This window comes from Chroicocephalus ridibundus, chromosome 17 (assembly GCF_963924245.1).
Source record: "Chroicocephalus ridibundus chromosome 17, bChrRid1.1, whole genome shotgun sequence".
In the NCBI taxonomy this organism is placed as follows: Eukaryota; Metazoa; Chordata; class Aves; order Charadriiformes; family Laridae; genus Chroicocephalus; species Chroicocephalus ridibundus.
Genome location: NC_086300.1, coordinates 7,095,008 through 7,109,244, shown reverse-complemented (window position 1 = coordinate 7,109,244; position 14,237 = coordinate 7,095,008). Strand labels below are relative to the sequence as shown.

Genomic DNA, 14,237 nt, shown 5'->3' with positions numbered 1-14,237 from the left:
CTCAGTTGTCCCCTGCAGAGACTGGGTTACCTGCTGGCAGCGCTCCTCCGTGGGGGAGGCCATGAGCTTCCCTGGGGTGTCAGCAGGGATGGTGTTGGGACATCAGCGGAGGGGTGAGGGTGGTTGCCCTTCTCCAAGCTTGGCCCTTCCCGGAGGGGAGGGGGACCCGTGGTTTTTGCCTGCCCCTCCGAACGTTGGCCAGTGACCTACGTCATGGGGGGTCCCTGGTCTTGGGGACCGTAGGACCTGCTTTGGGGACTCTTGGGGACCGGTCAGGCCTTGGGTCAGGTGTTGCTGGAGATACGTGAAGCACCCGTCCCCTTTGTCACTGCAGCCCTGGGGACCACCAGGAGAGTGCTGGCTGAGGCTGGTGACCTCGTGGACCTCCCTGCTGCTGGATCAGCTCGGCTGTGGCTGGTGCCGTGGGTTCCTCGCCTCCTTTGCTGCGTTGGTGGCTCGTTATTGCATGGAGGAAGGTGAAGGCGCAAGGGCAGCAGGTCAGGGCTTCGAAGCCCTGCCCGCCCTGTGCTGAGCTTCCCGGGGGGGCGGCGTGGGGGTGATCAGGGCCAGATCTGCCCTGGAAATGCCGTTTGGCAGCCAGGAACCGCCGCGGTGTGGCCAAGGAGGTGATCGGCATCTCCCAGAGCCTGTTCCCCATGTGACAGTCTGACAATGCCAGTGTGGGAGACGCTTCCCCGCACCCACATGTGTCGGCCCCTGTGGGGTGGGAGGACGTGAGCCCCCCCCAGCCCGAGCGTGACCCCTCGGCAGCTCGGCTCTGCCAACACCCGGCTGGGGGGAACCTGCCCCCTCCATCCCACAGCTGCCGCAGGTCTCAGTTCGTTAAGGCTCCGCCAAGCGTTGGCAGTAATGAGGTGAGGGCAGAGCTTGGCGGGGGGGAATGGAGGGTTGCGGCTTGTCCCCGTCCCTGTGCCCAACCTCGGGCCCATCCCTGCCTTCCCTCCCGCCTCTGAACACTTCTGCCCCCCTATTTTTGTGCAAAAGTGATGGAAACTGAAGCGGCCGCTGTTAACGAGGGTGTCAAGGTGGGTTTTGGGGGGGGCCGGGGCGGGCCCGTGGCACCGCCGGGACTCACCACTTCCAATACTGGATAAACCCACCGGTGAACCCGGCCTGGGGCTTTCCCCAGGGGCTTTGGGCTACGGAGCTGCCACCGCCTCCCCAAAGGCTTTTTGTCAGCAGCGGGCACCTGAGTCCTGGGGGGAGACGGGAGCGGGCGTGGGGGGGCCTGGGGAAGGCGCTTGGAAAAGAGGGGGGTCCACAGGGAGGGGGGCACATGCCAGTGTGGCTCCTTGGTGGCCTGTGGAGAGGGGCTGGGGGCTGGCACATGCAGGGAACCCCTTCCCGGGGTTCATGGTGGCTGTGGGAGGTGGGGGGGGGGGTGTGGGGAGCCCCCCCATTCCCCCCGGGGGTGCTGGCTGCTCCGGGGTGGGGAGGCTGGAGCCTGATCCTGGGGGGTTGAGCCGGGCTGGTACCGCAAAATGTATCCAAAAGGTTTAAAGTGGGGGTTCAGGACCCTCGGCTCGGTCTTTCTGGGGGGGCTCCAGGGCCCTCCTGGGGCAGCCGGCCCCCGGGATGAGCTGGGGGACACCGAAGTGCCTCAATGACCCCCCCGCCCTGGGGCACCACGGTGGCAGAGCCCTTCGTCCCCCATCAAACGCGGGCAGGGGGTGACCGTCACCACCCGTGGGGACACCCTGGGCCTGGGGTCGGCCCTGGGCAGCCCCCGGGGGGGCAGGGCTGGGGGGGCCACAGGGCGATCTCTGTCCCCGCTCCAGCGATGGAGGGATGAATATGGCCCCCCCCGCCCCAGGCTGTCACCCTGGGGCTCGGAGCCCCCCTGTGCCCCCCCAGCACGGTCCCTGTGTCTCCGACTACGCTGCCCCCCGGCGTGGGGCTGGGTGTCACCCTCCCACGGTGCTGTACCCCCCCCCAGTCCCACAGCTGCAATAAACAGGAGTTTGTTGGGGCTTTTCTCCCCCCAAGATTGTTCCATTGTCCCCAGGGGGGGAACGTGGCCTTGCAGCACCCCCCGAAATCAGGTCCCCCCAAGGGGGTGGTCCTTGTTTCTGGTACTTCCCGAGGGTTATGGCTGGGGGGGGGGACCCCACAGCACCCACCCACCCACCAGTGACACCCCAGGACTGACCCCCTCCCCAGGTGCCATGGGTGGCCCCGATGTCACCATCCTCCCCGGGACCCCTGGCTGCATCCGGAGCCCCGGTACCGGCACTGGCTGGGGACCCAGGGACCCAGGACCGGATGGGGGGGGCTCGGAACTGTCTGGGGGGCTCTGATAGTGTCTGTGGGTCCCGGTACTGGCTGGGAGCCTGGTTCCAGCTGGAAGCTCCAGTGCTGTCGGGGGACTGGGGGGGACTCCGGTGCCAGCCGGGGACCAGCTGGGGACTTGGGACCAGTTCGGGACTCGGGACCAGCTGTGGGGGGGACACGACTTGGATCGGGCTGGGGGGCACCAGTCCCAGCTGGGGGCTCCAATTCCAGCTGGGGGCCCAGTTCTGGCTGGGGAGGGCGGGGTACGGACCAGTACTGGTGTGGTGGGGTTTTGTACTGGCTGGGGGGGGGTCCTGTGGTTGGGGGGAGGGTCTGGTACTGGCTGGGCCACCCCAGTCCCAGCTGAGGGTCTGGTACTGGGTGGTGGGCTGGTACTGGTGTGGGGGGGTCCTGATCTCGGCTGGGGGGGCGGGGGGCAGTACTGGCTGGGGGGCGTCTGGCACTGGATGGGAAACCCAGTACTGGGTGGGGGGGGGAATGTCCGGGGTTGGTACCGGTTGGGGTGGTCCAGTACCGATGGGTTGGTCCTGGTGTGTGTGTGGGGTCCTGTACTGGCTGGGGGGGGCTGATACTGGTTGCGGGGGCGGTGTGGTACTGGTTGGGCCACCCCAGTCCCAGCTGAGGGTTTGGTTCTGGCTGGGGGGGCCAGTGCTGGTGTGGGGATGTCCTGTACTGGCTTGGGGCGGGGGGGGGGATCTGGTACTGGATGGGGAGCCCAGTACCGGGCGGGGGGGTGATGTCTGTCCTGTACTGGCTGGGGTGGGCGGCACTGGTTGGGGCGGCCCAGTACCGATGGCGGGGTTTGGTGCTGGTGTGTGTGGGGGGTCCGGTACTGGCTGGGGGGGGCTGGTCCTGGCTGGGCCACTCCATCCCCAGCGCGGGGGGGGGGGGGGGGGGGGGCTGGATACCGGTGGGGGCTCCGATACCATCAGGGGAGCCCGGTAGGTGCTGGCGGGGCTCCGGCACCGGATCGGGATGTGATACCGGTACCGGGGAGGAGGGGGGGGGAGCTCCGGTGCCTGGGCGGGGGGGTGATACCGGGGAGGAGAGGGGGGGGGAGCTCCGGTGCCTGGGCGGGGGGGTGATACCGGGCAGGGTCCGCTGCTGCAATGCCGGGGCGGGGGGGGGGGGGGGGTGCCAGCGGCGCTGCGGCAACCGGGGGGGGGGGAGGGGGGCGGACCGGGGGGGGGCCGGGGCGGGGCGGGGCGGCCCCGGGGCGGGCGCTGCCGCTGCCGGCGCCGGTGCCGGTGGCGGCGGTGTCGTGGGACACACACACACACACACACACACACACACACACACACACGCCGCGGGGGGGGGGGGGCGGCGTGGCCGGTGCCGTGCGCGCGTGCAGGGGGCGGGGGCGGCGCTCGGGGCCCGGCGGCCGCTCCCTGCCCGGACCGGGGCGGGGGGAGCGGGCGGGACGGGCGGGACGGAGCCCGGCTCGGCGGGCCCGGAGCGGCCGCCATCGGATTATGAGGGAACCATGAGCCCGCTGCGGGGCTGGCTGCTGGCCGCGCTGCTCTCGCTCGCCCCGCGGGCAGGTAGGTCCCCGCTCCCGGTTCCCGGCGTCGCCCCCGCTCCCGGCGTCGCTCCCCGGTTCCTCTCCCGGTTCCCGGCCCCGCCGCCGCTGCGGCTTTTTCGCTGCATCGACACATTTTTCCGCAGCGCCGCCCCGCAGCGCCCCGGGAGGGGCCGGGCCCGCGCCCCCCCACCCCCGCCCGGGCCCGCACCTGCGCCCCCCCCAGCCCCGGCCCCGCAGCCGGTCCCCGGGGTGTCCCCCCGCGGGAGGCGTCCCCCGGGCAGCCCCCCGTGTCCGCTCGGGAGGCGTCCCCATAGCGGTCCCCCCCCCACGCCGTGTCCCCTGGGTGTCCCCTCCAGGAGGTGTCCCCGGAGCAGCCCCTCGTGTCCCTTCTGGGGGTGTCCCATATCGGCCCCCCTGACCCCTGGGTGTCCCCCCCCCTCAGGAGATGTCCCTGTAGCGGCCCTCCATGTCCCCTTGGGATGTGATCCCATAGCAGCGCTCTGGTGCCCCCTGGGTGTCCCCCCCGCCTCTAGAGGTGTCCCCACACCAGCCCTCCTGTCCCCTCGGTGTCCCCGCTGGGGGGTGTCCCTATAGAGGCCCTCCACGTCCCCTCAGGAGGTGTCCCCATAGCAGCCCTCCATGTCCCCTTGGGAAATGTCCCCATCCCGGCCCTCCCCGTCCCCTGGATGTCCCCTCCAGGATGTGCTCCTGTGCCCAGACCCTTCCCCCCTTCCCCCAGCTGTAATGGCGTTCCTGGGTGCCCCCACGTCCCCTGGGTGCCCCCCTCTGGGATGTGTCGCTTTCCCAGCCGCCCGCGTCCCCTCCAGGATGTGCCACCGTGTCTGAGGCCCCCTGAGCTTCCCCTCCCAGGTGTGTCTCCATCCTGGTCCCCCACGTCCCCTGGACACCCCCCAGCCCGTGCTTCCTGGGTGTCCCCTCCTGGACACACCGCCATACCTGGCTGTCCCCCCGCCATGTCCCCCAGCCGCCCATGCTGGGACATGTCCCCATACCCACCCTCCACGTCCCCTGGGCAGCCCGTCTGGGACAGGGGGGTGTCCCCTTTGGGATGCAATGCCACACTTGGGACAGCCCCCAGAGCATGTCCCCATCCCCAGCCCTCCTCAACCTCAGCCCCCCCCCCCAGCCATGTCCCCAGCCCCCGTGTCCCCAGCCCTCCCTGGGCCGTGGCGATCGGCTCCCCTCGCCCGCAGGTCCTGCCGCTCAGGCCAGCTCGCTGCAGCGGCGGCCCCCCCGGGCCGGATGGCAGGACGGGCGGGTGGTTTCCCAGATCACCCACCCCAGCAGGCTGGTGGGGCAGAGCGCGGGAGGAGAAGTCCAGAAGCACCAGCTGGACACCAGGGTCAGGAATGAGCCTGGAGGAGGAGGAGGAAGAGGAGGAGGAGGCCCCGTAAGTGAACCGCAGCTCCCCCACGCGCTCTCTTTTGGGGGTCCCCGGGTGGGTGGGCAGGTCCCCAAGCAGCTGCTGTCACCGTCCCAGGCACACCTGGGCGTGCGCGTGGCCACTGGCGTCCTGAACCAGAGCCTTCATGCCCGCACCGGGGACCGTATCGCCACCGTCCCCCCGGCGGGGCACCCATGTGTGCTGCCAAATCCCATTAAATCCGTGTGCCAGCATCGTGCGGGCGTCGGGAGAGCCCCAACGGAGCGGGCAGAGAGGGCTGCGGCGGAATGAACGGGCTCATGGCTCCGGGTCCGGGCCACGTGGGAGCAGCCCCAGCGTCCCACCGCTGCCGACCCCCAAACCGCAGCCATTCCCCCCTCCCTGGGCTCGGTGCCTTCGCGTGACCTTCACCCCGGGGCCAGTTTGCCCGGCGTTTCGGGGAACCGGCACACGCATCCCATCCGGCACCGGGGGGGGGGTTTGGTGGCGGCTGCGGAGGCCGGCGCGCATCGATCCCCCCCCGTCCTCGCCGGATAAAAGGCGAAATAATGAGCTGCAATTGCCGCAAAGGTGATTTAAACCCGGCGTTAAGTAAAACCGCCGGACGCCGGGAAAAGCCGGGGGGTGGCCGGGCCGCAGCCGGCGCTGGCGGGATTTCAGGGAGGTGTTAAACCAGGGCGTCGCGGAGGGATGGAGCGGCTGCGGATCCCAGGGGACCCGGGGCTGGGATCCAGCTGATCCCCTGGGAGTCTCTCCCGGCCGCGCTGCCTGGCCCAGCGGACGCGGTCTTGGCCGGGGGTGTCATCCCCCCCCCGGGGTGCTGCGCGGTGGGAAACGGGTCCTTGTCCCCGCGTCACCGTCCTGTGCTGTGCCCGGGGTCCCGGCGAGGGGGACGGGGCACCCCAGGGAAGGTTTGGCTTTTCCCGGCCCCCGTGTATCCCGGTGCGGAGCCGCGGAGCTCCCCAGGGAGCCGTGGGTGGTGACGGAACCTCACGCGTGCGGCGAGTTTGCCGGGTCTCAGCAGGCGCCGCAGAGCGCGGCTCCCGCTGCCGCCCGCAGGAACTAGGTCAGGAGCGACGGGCGCCGCAGGGCGGGCAGAACGCCGGCTCGGCATCGCCGCCGCCGAGCTGGGCCTGCTGGGGGGGATGCTCCAGCAGACACCCCCCCACCCCGCCCCCCAAAATATGCCTCCCAAGGAGGTGGGCGACAGGACGCGGGTGCCCTCCCAGCACCTCAGGAGTGACGATTTTGGGGCAAAACACCAGCGTTTTCCTTCACGTTGAATTGCTGGGGGGTAAAAACAAAAGCGCACCTTTAGCGGCTGCATTTGGGTTGGGGTTTTTTTTAATTATTTTAATTTTTAATTTTCTTTAGGGGGGCGCGGTGTGGGGGGGGGCGGCTGATGGCTCCGTCTCTTGCAGGGGCTGCACCTGGCCCGGGTGAGCTTCGTGGTGCGCGCCTTCGGCTCGGCCTTCACCCTCGACCTCCGGCTGAACCAGTGAGCGGCCCCGGGGGTCCCGGAGGGGCTGGGGGCACCCGCTGTGGGACTGGGGGCACCCCCCGGCAGGAGGGAGGGGGTGGAGGAGCCGGGGGTCCTTGGGGACTGGGAGGGGGGTTGTGCGGAGCCCTCCCAGTGCTGGCACCGGGGCTGAGCCGGGGCGGGGGGAGAGGAGCCTGTGGGGCGCCAGCACCTGCCGCAGCGCGGGGGTCCCATGCCAGGGTGATGCCACGTGCGTGGGTGGTGGGTGGGTGCACCACGAGGGTGCTGCCAGCAGCACGGGAGGCTGCCGTCTCCCTCCTCCTCCTCTTCCTCCTCTTCCTCCCCACCGCCACGGCTGCTCACCCCCCGCCTGCCCCCCGCAGCCACCTCCTCGCCTCCCACTACGTGGAGCGGCACCTGGGCGCGGGCAGCAACGGCAGCCACAGCACGGTAAGCTGCGCGCCGCGCCGTGCTGGGCCATGCCGGGCCATGCCACGCCGTGCCATGCCGTGTCGTGCCACACTCTATCACACCGTGCCATGCTGTGCCATGCCATGCTGTGCCACATTGCGCTGTGCCGTACCACGTCATGCCACACCATGTCATGCCATGTTCTACCACACCGTGCCGTGCCACATTGTGCCGTGCCATGCCATGCCGTGCCATGCCCTGCCATGCCGTGCCACGCTGTACCATGCCATGCCGCGCCATGCCAACTCAGGGGTCATGGTGGCAGATTTCTAGGTCCAGGAGCAGTCCGGCAGCGGCCACCAGCAGTTCGGCATCTTCACCTGGGCAGCCGCGGGGTGCCCCCCGCCCCTGGGGTGCCCAGCCCAGGCATCGGGGTGCTGCCCCCCGGGGCGATGGGGGGGATCGCCCTCCCTCGGGTGATGGGTGGTCACACGCCGCCGTGCCACCAGCCTCCCGGTGGGTGCCCACCCCGTGCCGTGGGCGCCAGGCGCACCCCGAGGTGGCGGGCAGCCGACCCCAGAGCCACCGGCCCAGAGTGCGGGCTCGGGGGGGGGAGGGGGAGGGATGCCGGCGATGGGGGGCAGCTGCCTGCGCGGCAGCGGGGAGCTGGACACGGGCGGCTGAGCCGCCTCTCCCCGCTCCGCAGGGCGCCGGGGAGCACTGCTACTACCAGGGCCGGATCCGGGGGCAGCCCCGCTCCTTCGCCGCTCTCTCCAGCTGCCAGGGCCTGCGGTGAGTACCCCCCGCCGCCGGGCGGGACGGAAGGCGGCCTGGGCGGGGGGGGGCTGCACCCCCTGCACCCCGCCACCCCCCATCTCTCTTCGCAGAGGGGTCTTCTCGGACGGCCGAGCCACCTACCTGATCGAGCCCCAGGCGGGCGCTGAGCACGGGCAGGTGAGTGGCGGCACCGAGACCCGCCGTGTGCCTGCCTCAGTTTCCCCAGCGCAGCCTTACAGGTCTGGCTGCAGCTCGGGGACAGCCCTGGGGACACGGGGACGTGGTGGCCCCCCCTCCCTGCTGTCACGTCCACACGTGGCCATGACACTTGTCTCTCCATGGCAGGGCCTTCATCCACACGTCGTCCAGCGTGTCCCCAGCTGCGCCCGACCGGGTGAGCCTTCGCGTGGAGCCAGCACGGGTCCCCAAGGACCACTGATGGTGGCCCTGTGTCCTGTATGTCACCAGCTCTGTCCCGTATGTCACCAGCTCTGTCCCTTCTCTCCAGGCTGCCTCTTCCCTGCGCTGAACCAGCGTGTCGCGGGCGGGTTACCAAAGCTGCGGCGGCGGCGGCAGGTTAGTGGGGACAGTGGGGGACAGGGGACACGGGGCAGGGATGCTTGACCCCGGTTGGCCTCCACCTGCAGGCTCAGCCTCGCCAGGGCGGCCACTGGCCCACGGCACGGCCCCGCTGCGAGCGCAGCCGGGCTGGTCCCTGGGTGCTGGGGACATGTTTGCAGGAGGACGCTGCGCCGGCTCGGGGACGCCCTGGGGACCCACTGGCAATGCAGGATCCATCCCCCACCAGGCGGCTTCCCCCGCCCCAGGCGCCCCAAATATCCCCCAAAAGGGGCCATAACGCCCCTTCGCCCAGGGTGGGGGGACGGATCGTGGCGGGGGTGGCTCAGCCGTGGCTCTCGCCGGCAGGTCCGCCGAGCCCAGCACACGGTGCACAGCGAGACCAAGTACATCGAGCTGGCGGTGGTGAACGACCACCAGCTGGTAAGCGCGGCGGGGGTGTCGGGGCCGGTGGGGTGGGGGGAGGGTGGGGGTCAGGGTGGCGCCCCCCCTCCAAGCCCAACCTGGCCCCTGGCGTCCTTCCCCCCGCCCAGTTCCTGCAGTTCCGCAAGTCCGTGGTTCTCACCAGCAACTTCGCCAAGTCCGTGGTCAACCTGGCCGACATGGTGAGGGGGGGGCGCTGCTGGGGGGGTTTGTGCCCAGTGTGTGTGTGGGGGTTTGTCCCCAGGGTCTTGGTTGCTGTCACCTTGGGGGGGTGGGGTGGGTGTCCCCAGGGAGTTCATTCCCAGGGTGTTTTTCCTCAGTGGGCTCGTCCCCGGAGGCAGGGAACGGGACATGGGATCATCCCTGGTGGGTTTGTCCCTGGGGTTGTTGTCCTGGGCGGGGGGGGGGGGGCGGCGGGGGGGGGGGGTTGTGACTGGCAGATGGTGGGGTTGTCCTTGTGGAGTTTGTCCCCAGCAGTTGATGGGTTCGTCCCTGAGGGAGGTTGTCCCCATCGCCTGGTGGGCTTGTCCCACTGAGGGTTTGTCCCCAGCACTGGTGGGTTTGTCCCCTGGGGGACTGTCCCCAGCACCTGGTGGGTTTGTCTCCAGGGAGTTGGTACCTGGTGGGCTGGTCCCTGGAAGGGTTGGTCCCCATTGCCTGGTGGCTTTGTCCCTGGAGTGGTTTGTCCCCGGCACCTGGTGGCTTTGTCCCTGGGGGTTTGGTCCCACCGGGGTTTTGACCGTGGGGGGCTTGTCCCCAGTGCCTGGAGGGTTTGTCCCCAGGGAATTTGTCCCCAGCACCTGGTGGGTTTGTCCCCGGGGGGTTTGCCCCAGTGTCTGGTGGGTTTGTCCCCAGGGGTTTTGTCCCCAGTGCTGTCCCCTCGCCCCCGCAGATCTACAAGGAGCAGCTCAACACCCGCATCGTGCTGGTGGCCATGGAGACGTGGGCCTCGGAGGACCGGATCCGGATGGGGGAAGACTCCCTGGAGACCCTGAATGAGTTTGTGAAGTACCGGCGCGAGGGGCCGGCGGAGCAGAGCGACACCGTCCACCTCTTCTCGTGAGCGCCGCGGCCGCGTCACCTCCCCGGGGCTGGGAGCCGCCGTCCCCCGTCCCCACCGTCCTCTTCCTCGCAGGGGTCGGACGTTTCAGAGCAGCCGCAGCGGCACCGCCTTCGTGGGGGGCATCTGCTCGCCCACCCGCGCCGGCGGCGTCAACGAGGTGGGTGCGGCGAGACCCCCACGAGAGCAGGCTGGGGACGGGGGGGGGGTCCTCGCGGTGACTCCCCCGTCCCTCCCGTGCAGTACGGCAACGTGGCGGCCATGGCGGTGACGCTGGCGCAGACCCTGGGGCAGAACGTGGGCATGATGTGGAACAAGCACCGTGCGGCGGCAGGTACCTGCCACCCCCCCGGGAGTGGGATGGGGACAGTGGGGGGACGCCGCGGTGCCACCAGGCCACGACGGGACAGGCGGCACCCCCAGCCTGTCTCCTCTCCTCCCAGGGGACTGCCGGTGTCCGGACTCCTGGCTGGGCTGTATCATGGAGGACACGGGGTGGGTGCCCGCTCGGGGTGGCACTGCCATCGTCCTCCACGTGCCCCATGGTGGCGTCGCTGAGGGTGGTGCCCCCTTTTGGGTGCCCGGCGATGCCGCCCGGGCGGTGCAGGGGGTGACGGTGTCCCCGTCCCCCAGGTACTACCTCCCGCGGAAGTTCTCCCGCTGCAGCATCGACGAGTACAACCAGTTCCTGCAGGACGGCGGCGGCAGCTGCCTCTTCAACAAACCCCTGAAGGTAAAACGGCCCCCCCGGACCCCCAGACCCTTGGGTGGCCATCGTGGGGTGGGGGGGGGAAATGCCCTGGGGGTGGCTCCGAGGGTCCCTGGGGACGCGTGCTCTCCCCAGCCCCTGCCACCTCCAAGGTAACAGCGCTGGCATCAAACCCGGTGTCCCCAGTGAGGGGAACAGAGCACAAAGCAAGTGACCTGGGGGTCCTGCCAGCCCCTGGGGACATTACGCCCTTTTTGGGGGGGGCTCGTGGCAGCACTCAGCTCAGGGACCACCCCCCCAGCATCTCTTGCTCCCCCCTCCCCTCCATCCCGGCAGCTCCTGGACCCTCCGGAGTGCGGCAACGGCTTCGTGGAGGCGGGAGAGGAGTGCGACTGCGGCTCGCTGGCGGTGAGTGGGGACCGGGCTCTGCTTGCTGTGGCCGCGCCGGGGCCACCGGCATTGCGGGGTGGCCACTGTGCGGTGCCGGGTGGCTGACGTGCGGTGCCGGCCGCTGTCCCGGCAGGAGTGCGCGAAGAGCGGGGGCAACTGCTGCAAGAAGTGCACGCTGACCCACGACGCCATGTGCAGCGACGGGCTCTGCTGCAAAGGCTGCAAGGTGCGGGGTGGGGGCCGGAGCCGGCGTCCTGCGGGGCTGGACCCGGTGACCCGCCGGGGTCCCTGTGCCATGGGGTCCTGACGTGGCACCTTCACCCACCCCCACCCCCCGGTGCAGTACGAGCCGCGCGGCGTGTCCTGCCGGGAGGCCGTGAACGAGTGCGACATCCCCGAGACCTGCACCGGGGACTCCAGCCAGGTGAGCCGGGCTGGGGGGGACTGGGGGGGGACACGATGTGCGGCCATGCGGTGTCACCCGTCCTCTTCTCCGTGTCCCCCGCAGTGTCCCCCCAACCTCCACAAGCTGGACGGCTACTTCTGCGAAAACGAGCAGGTGAGTCCAGCCCGGCGTGGCGGGACACGGCCGTGGGGCTCCGGCACGTCCCCGTGGGCCGCGGCATCCTGGTGCTCGCGCTCGCAGGCGCGTCTGGGGCTCAGGGTGAGGCGGGTCCCCAGGGTGTGTGAGCCCTCCCCGTGCACCGCTTCGTCGTCCCCACGCTGCGCAAGCCGGGGCCGTGCTCCGTGCCATGCGCCTTCCCGGTGTGCACGGCCGCGGATCCCAGATCCCACATGTTTTCCCAGCAGCCACGGGCTCTGTGAGTCTCCCCCGTCCGCACGCAGCCGGGCAAACCTTCCACGCCTGTGCGCGTGGTGTCCCGTCCCCCAGACACTGTCCCCTGGCGCTCCGTGCCACGCGGTGGTCCCGGGGCCGAGCAGAGTCATGGCGGGGGGAGCGTGGTCCTTGCGCCACCTCGATGGCCACGCGCGTGCGAGCCCCTCTCCATCCCTGTGACCCCGCTGCTGCTCCCCAGGGACGATGCTACGGCGGGCGCTGCAAAACCAGAGACCGGCAGTGCAACGCGCTGTGGGGCCGCGGTAAGTGCCAGCTCCGAGGTGGCTTTGTCAGGGTCGGGGTGGGGGGGACGGGGTGACAAGCGGGTGACACCCACTTTCTCCCAGGCTCAGCCGAGCGCTTCTGCTATGAGAAGCTCAACGTGGAGGGGACCGAGAGGGGCAACTGCGGGCGCGAGGGCCTGGGCTGGCTGCAGTGCAACAAGCAGTGAGTGTGCCCTGTCCCCGCCGTGTCCCCTCCCGGGTGCCACCTGCCCACCCCGGCGATGCCACCGGTGCCTTGCAGGGACGTCCTCTGCGGCTTCCTCCTCTGCGCCAACATCTCAGGCGCGCCCCGGCTGGGCGAGCTCAGCGGCGAGATCGCCGCCACCACCTTCTTCCACCAAAACCGCTACGTGGACTGCAGGTGGGTGCCACCGCCGTGGGGACAGGGACGGGGACGTCCCCGGGTGAGGCGGGAGGGAGCTCCCGGTGTCACCTGCTCTCACCGTCCTGGCGCAGGGGAGGCCACGTGCAGCTGGTGGACGGCTCGGACCTGAGCTACGTGGAGGACGGGACGCCCTGCGGGCCCGGCATGCTGTGTCTCGACCGCAAATGCCTTCCAGCCACCGCCTTTAACTTCAGCTCCTGCCCCGGCAGCTGGGACGGGAAGATCTGCTTCGACCACGGGGTGAGGGACACGGAAGGGACAAGGGGGAGCCGGGAGGGTGTGACGGCAGCGGCGGGGTGACGCCGTCCCCTCGCAGGTTTGCAGCAACGAGGGCAAGTGCATCTGCCGGGCCGAGTGGACGGGGAAGGACTGCAGCGTCTACGACCCCATCCCCGAGCCGAAGCCGACGGGGGAGACGGAGCGATACAAGGGTCCGTGCGCCCCGCGGAAGTGGGGGGGGGCAGGACGGGCTCCCCCTGTCCCTGCTGTCCCCAGTCCCCACGGGCTGGGGTGTCCCACTTTGGCCCCAGCCATTCCCAGGGGGGTCTGGTGTCCCTGTTGTCCCCCCGCCCGGTGCCACAGCTCCACTGGGCGCACCTGGTCTTGTGTGTCCCCCCCCGCCAGGTCCCCACAGTGCTGGGGCTGCCCTGGGGCTGTGTCCCTGTCGTCCCCCCCACTGACGTGTGTCCCTGTCCCCTCCTCCCTGTCCCCTCTGTCACAGGTCCCAGTGGCACCAATATCATTATCGGCTCCATCGCGGGGGCCGTGCTGGTGGCCGCCATCGTCCTAGGGGGGACAGGCTGGGGATTTAAGTAAGCAGCCACCGCATGGCTCATCCCCTTCCGCTGCTGGCACCGGCCATGTACCCCCTGCACAGTGTCACCGCGCCAGGGCCAGGCTTCTGCCCTCCTGGGGACACCCGGAGCACCCCTGGGTGGGGGCACCGCCAGTCGTCCCCCCCGAGTTGGGCATCGCCTGCGCTGTGGTCCCCTGGGGGCTGGAGATGCCTGGCCCCTTGTCCCCGCCTGGTCCCTTGTCCCAGTGGGGTCCCCTCTCCCTGCCTGGTCCCCTCTCCCTGCCTGCCCTGCCTGCATGTGTCACTGGGGGGGTCACTGTCACCCCGACTGCGTCCTGGCCGTGTCTGTCCCCAAGCATGGGGTGCCGGGGGGGTGGTGGTGTCTGTGTTGGTGGCCCTTGTGTGTGTGCCCCAGCCTGGCACTGGGACACGTCTGCTGCCTGTGGGAGCAGGGACACGGAGGCGGGGGACACAGGGGTGGCACTAACGCTCCTCTCCTCTCCCCCCGCCGCCCCCCCCCCCAAGGAACATCCGTCGAGGAAGGTACGACCCGGCGCAGCAGGGAGTGTAACCGTCCCCCCCCATCATCTCCTCCTCGTCACCGTCACTGTCACCGTCACCGTCCGGCAGCCTGACGGCGTGGGAGCCCCCCCCGGGCCGGGCCCGTCTGTCCGTGTCGCTGTGTGTCCGGCCGTGCTGTCTCCATCTCTGTGCCCCCCACAGCTGAAAAGAGACGGTGGTTAAGGGAGGGGGGGGGGCCGGGCAGCAGCCCCCCCCATGCTGGCTCTTTTCAGCTCGGTGTCCCCCCCCCCCATGTGTCCCCCCCTCCCATGTCACAGCCCCACACTAAATGCACCCCACT

General features: G+C 70.2%; 1 protein-coding gene across 1 annotated transcript; it reads left to right on the top strand.

The window, feature by feature from the left end:
• The first annotated feature begins 3,526 nt into the window (after positions 1–3,526).
• ADAM11 (ADAM metallopeptidase domain 11) lies at positions 3,527–14,237 on the top strand. The gene is made up of 26 exons (XM_063354431.1): positions 3,527–3,857; positions 5,053–5,249; positions 6,665–6,741; positions 7,107–7,173; positions 7,841–7,926; positions 8,022–8,088; positions 8,257–8,305; positions 8,420–8,487; positions 8,839–8,913; positions 9,024–9,095; positions 9,806–9,972; positions 10,049–10,133; positions 10,217–10,307; positions 10,417–10,468; positions 10,607–10,706; positions 11,019–11,090; positions 11,206–11,298; positions 11,416–11,496; positions 11,581–11,631; positions 12,110–12,173; positions 12,258–12,357; positions 12,436–12,555; positions 12,651–12,819; positions 12,896–13,010; positions 13,301–13,391; positions 13,901–14,237. Exons 1-26 carry the CDS (start codon positions 3,800–3,802, stop codon positions 13,944–13,946), a joined length of 2,313 nt encoding a protein of 770 aa, XP_063210501.1. The 5' UTR covers positions 3,527–3,799; the 3' UTR covers positions 13,947–14,237.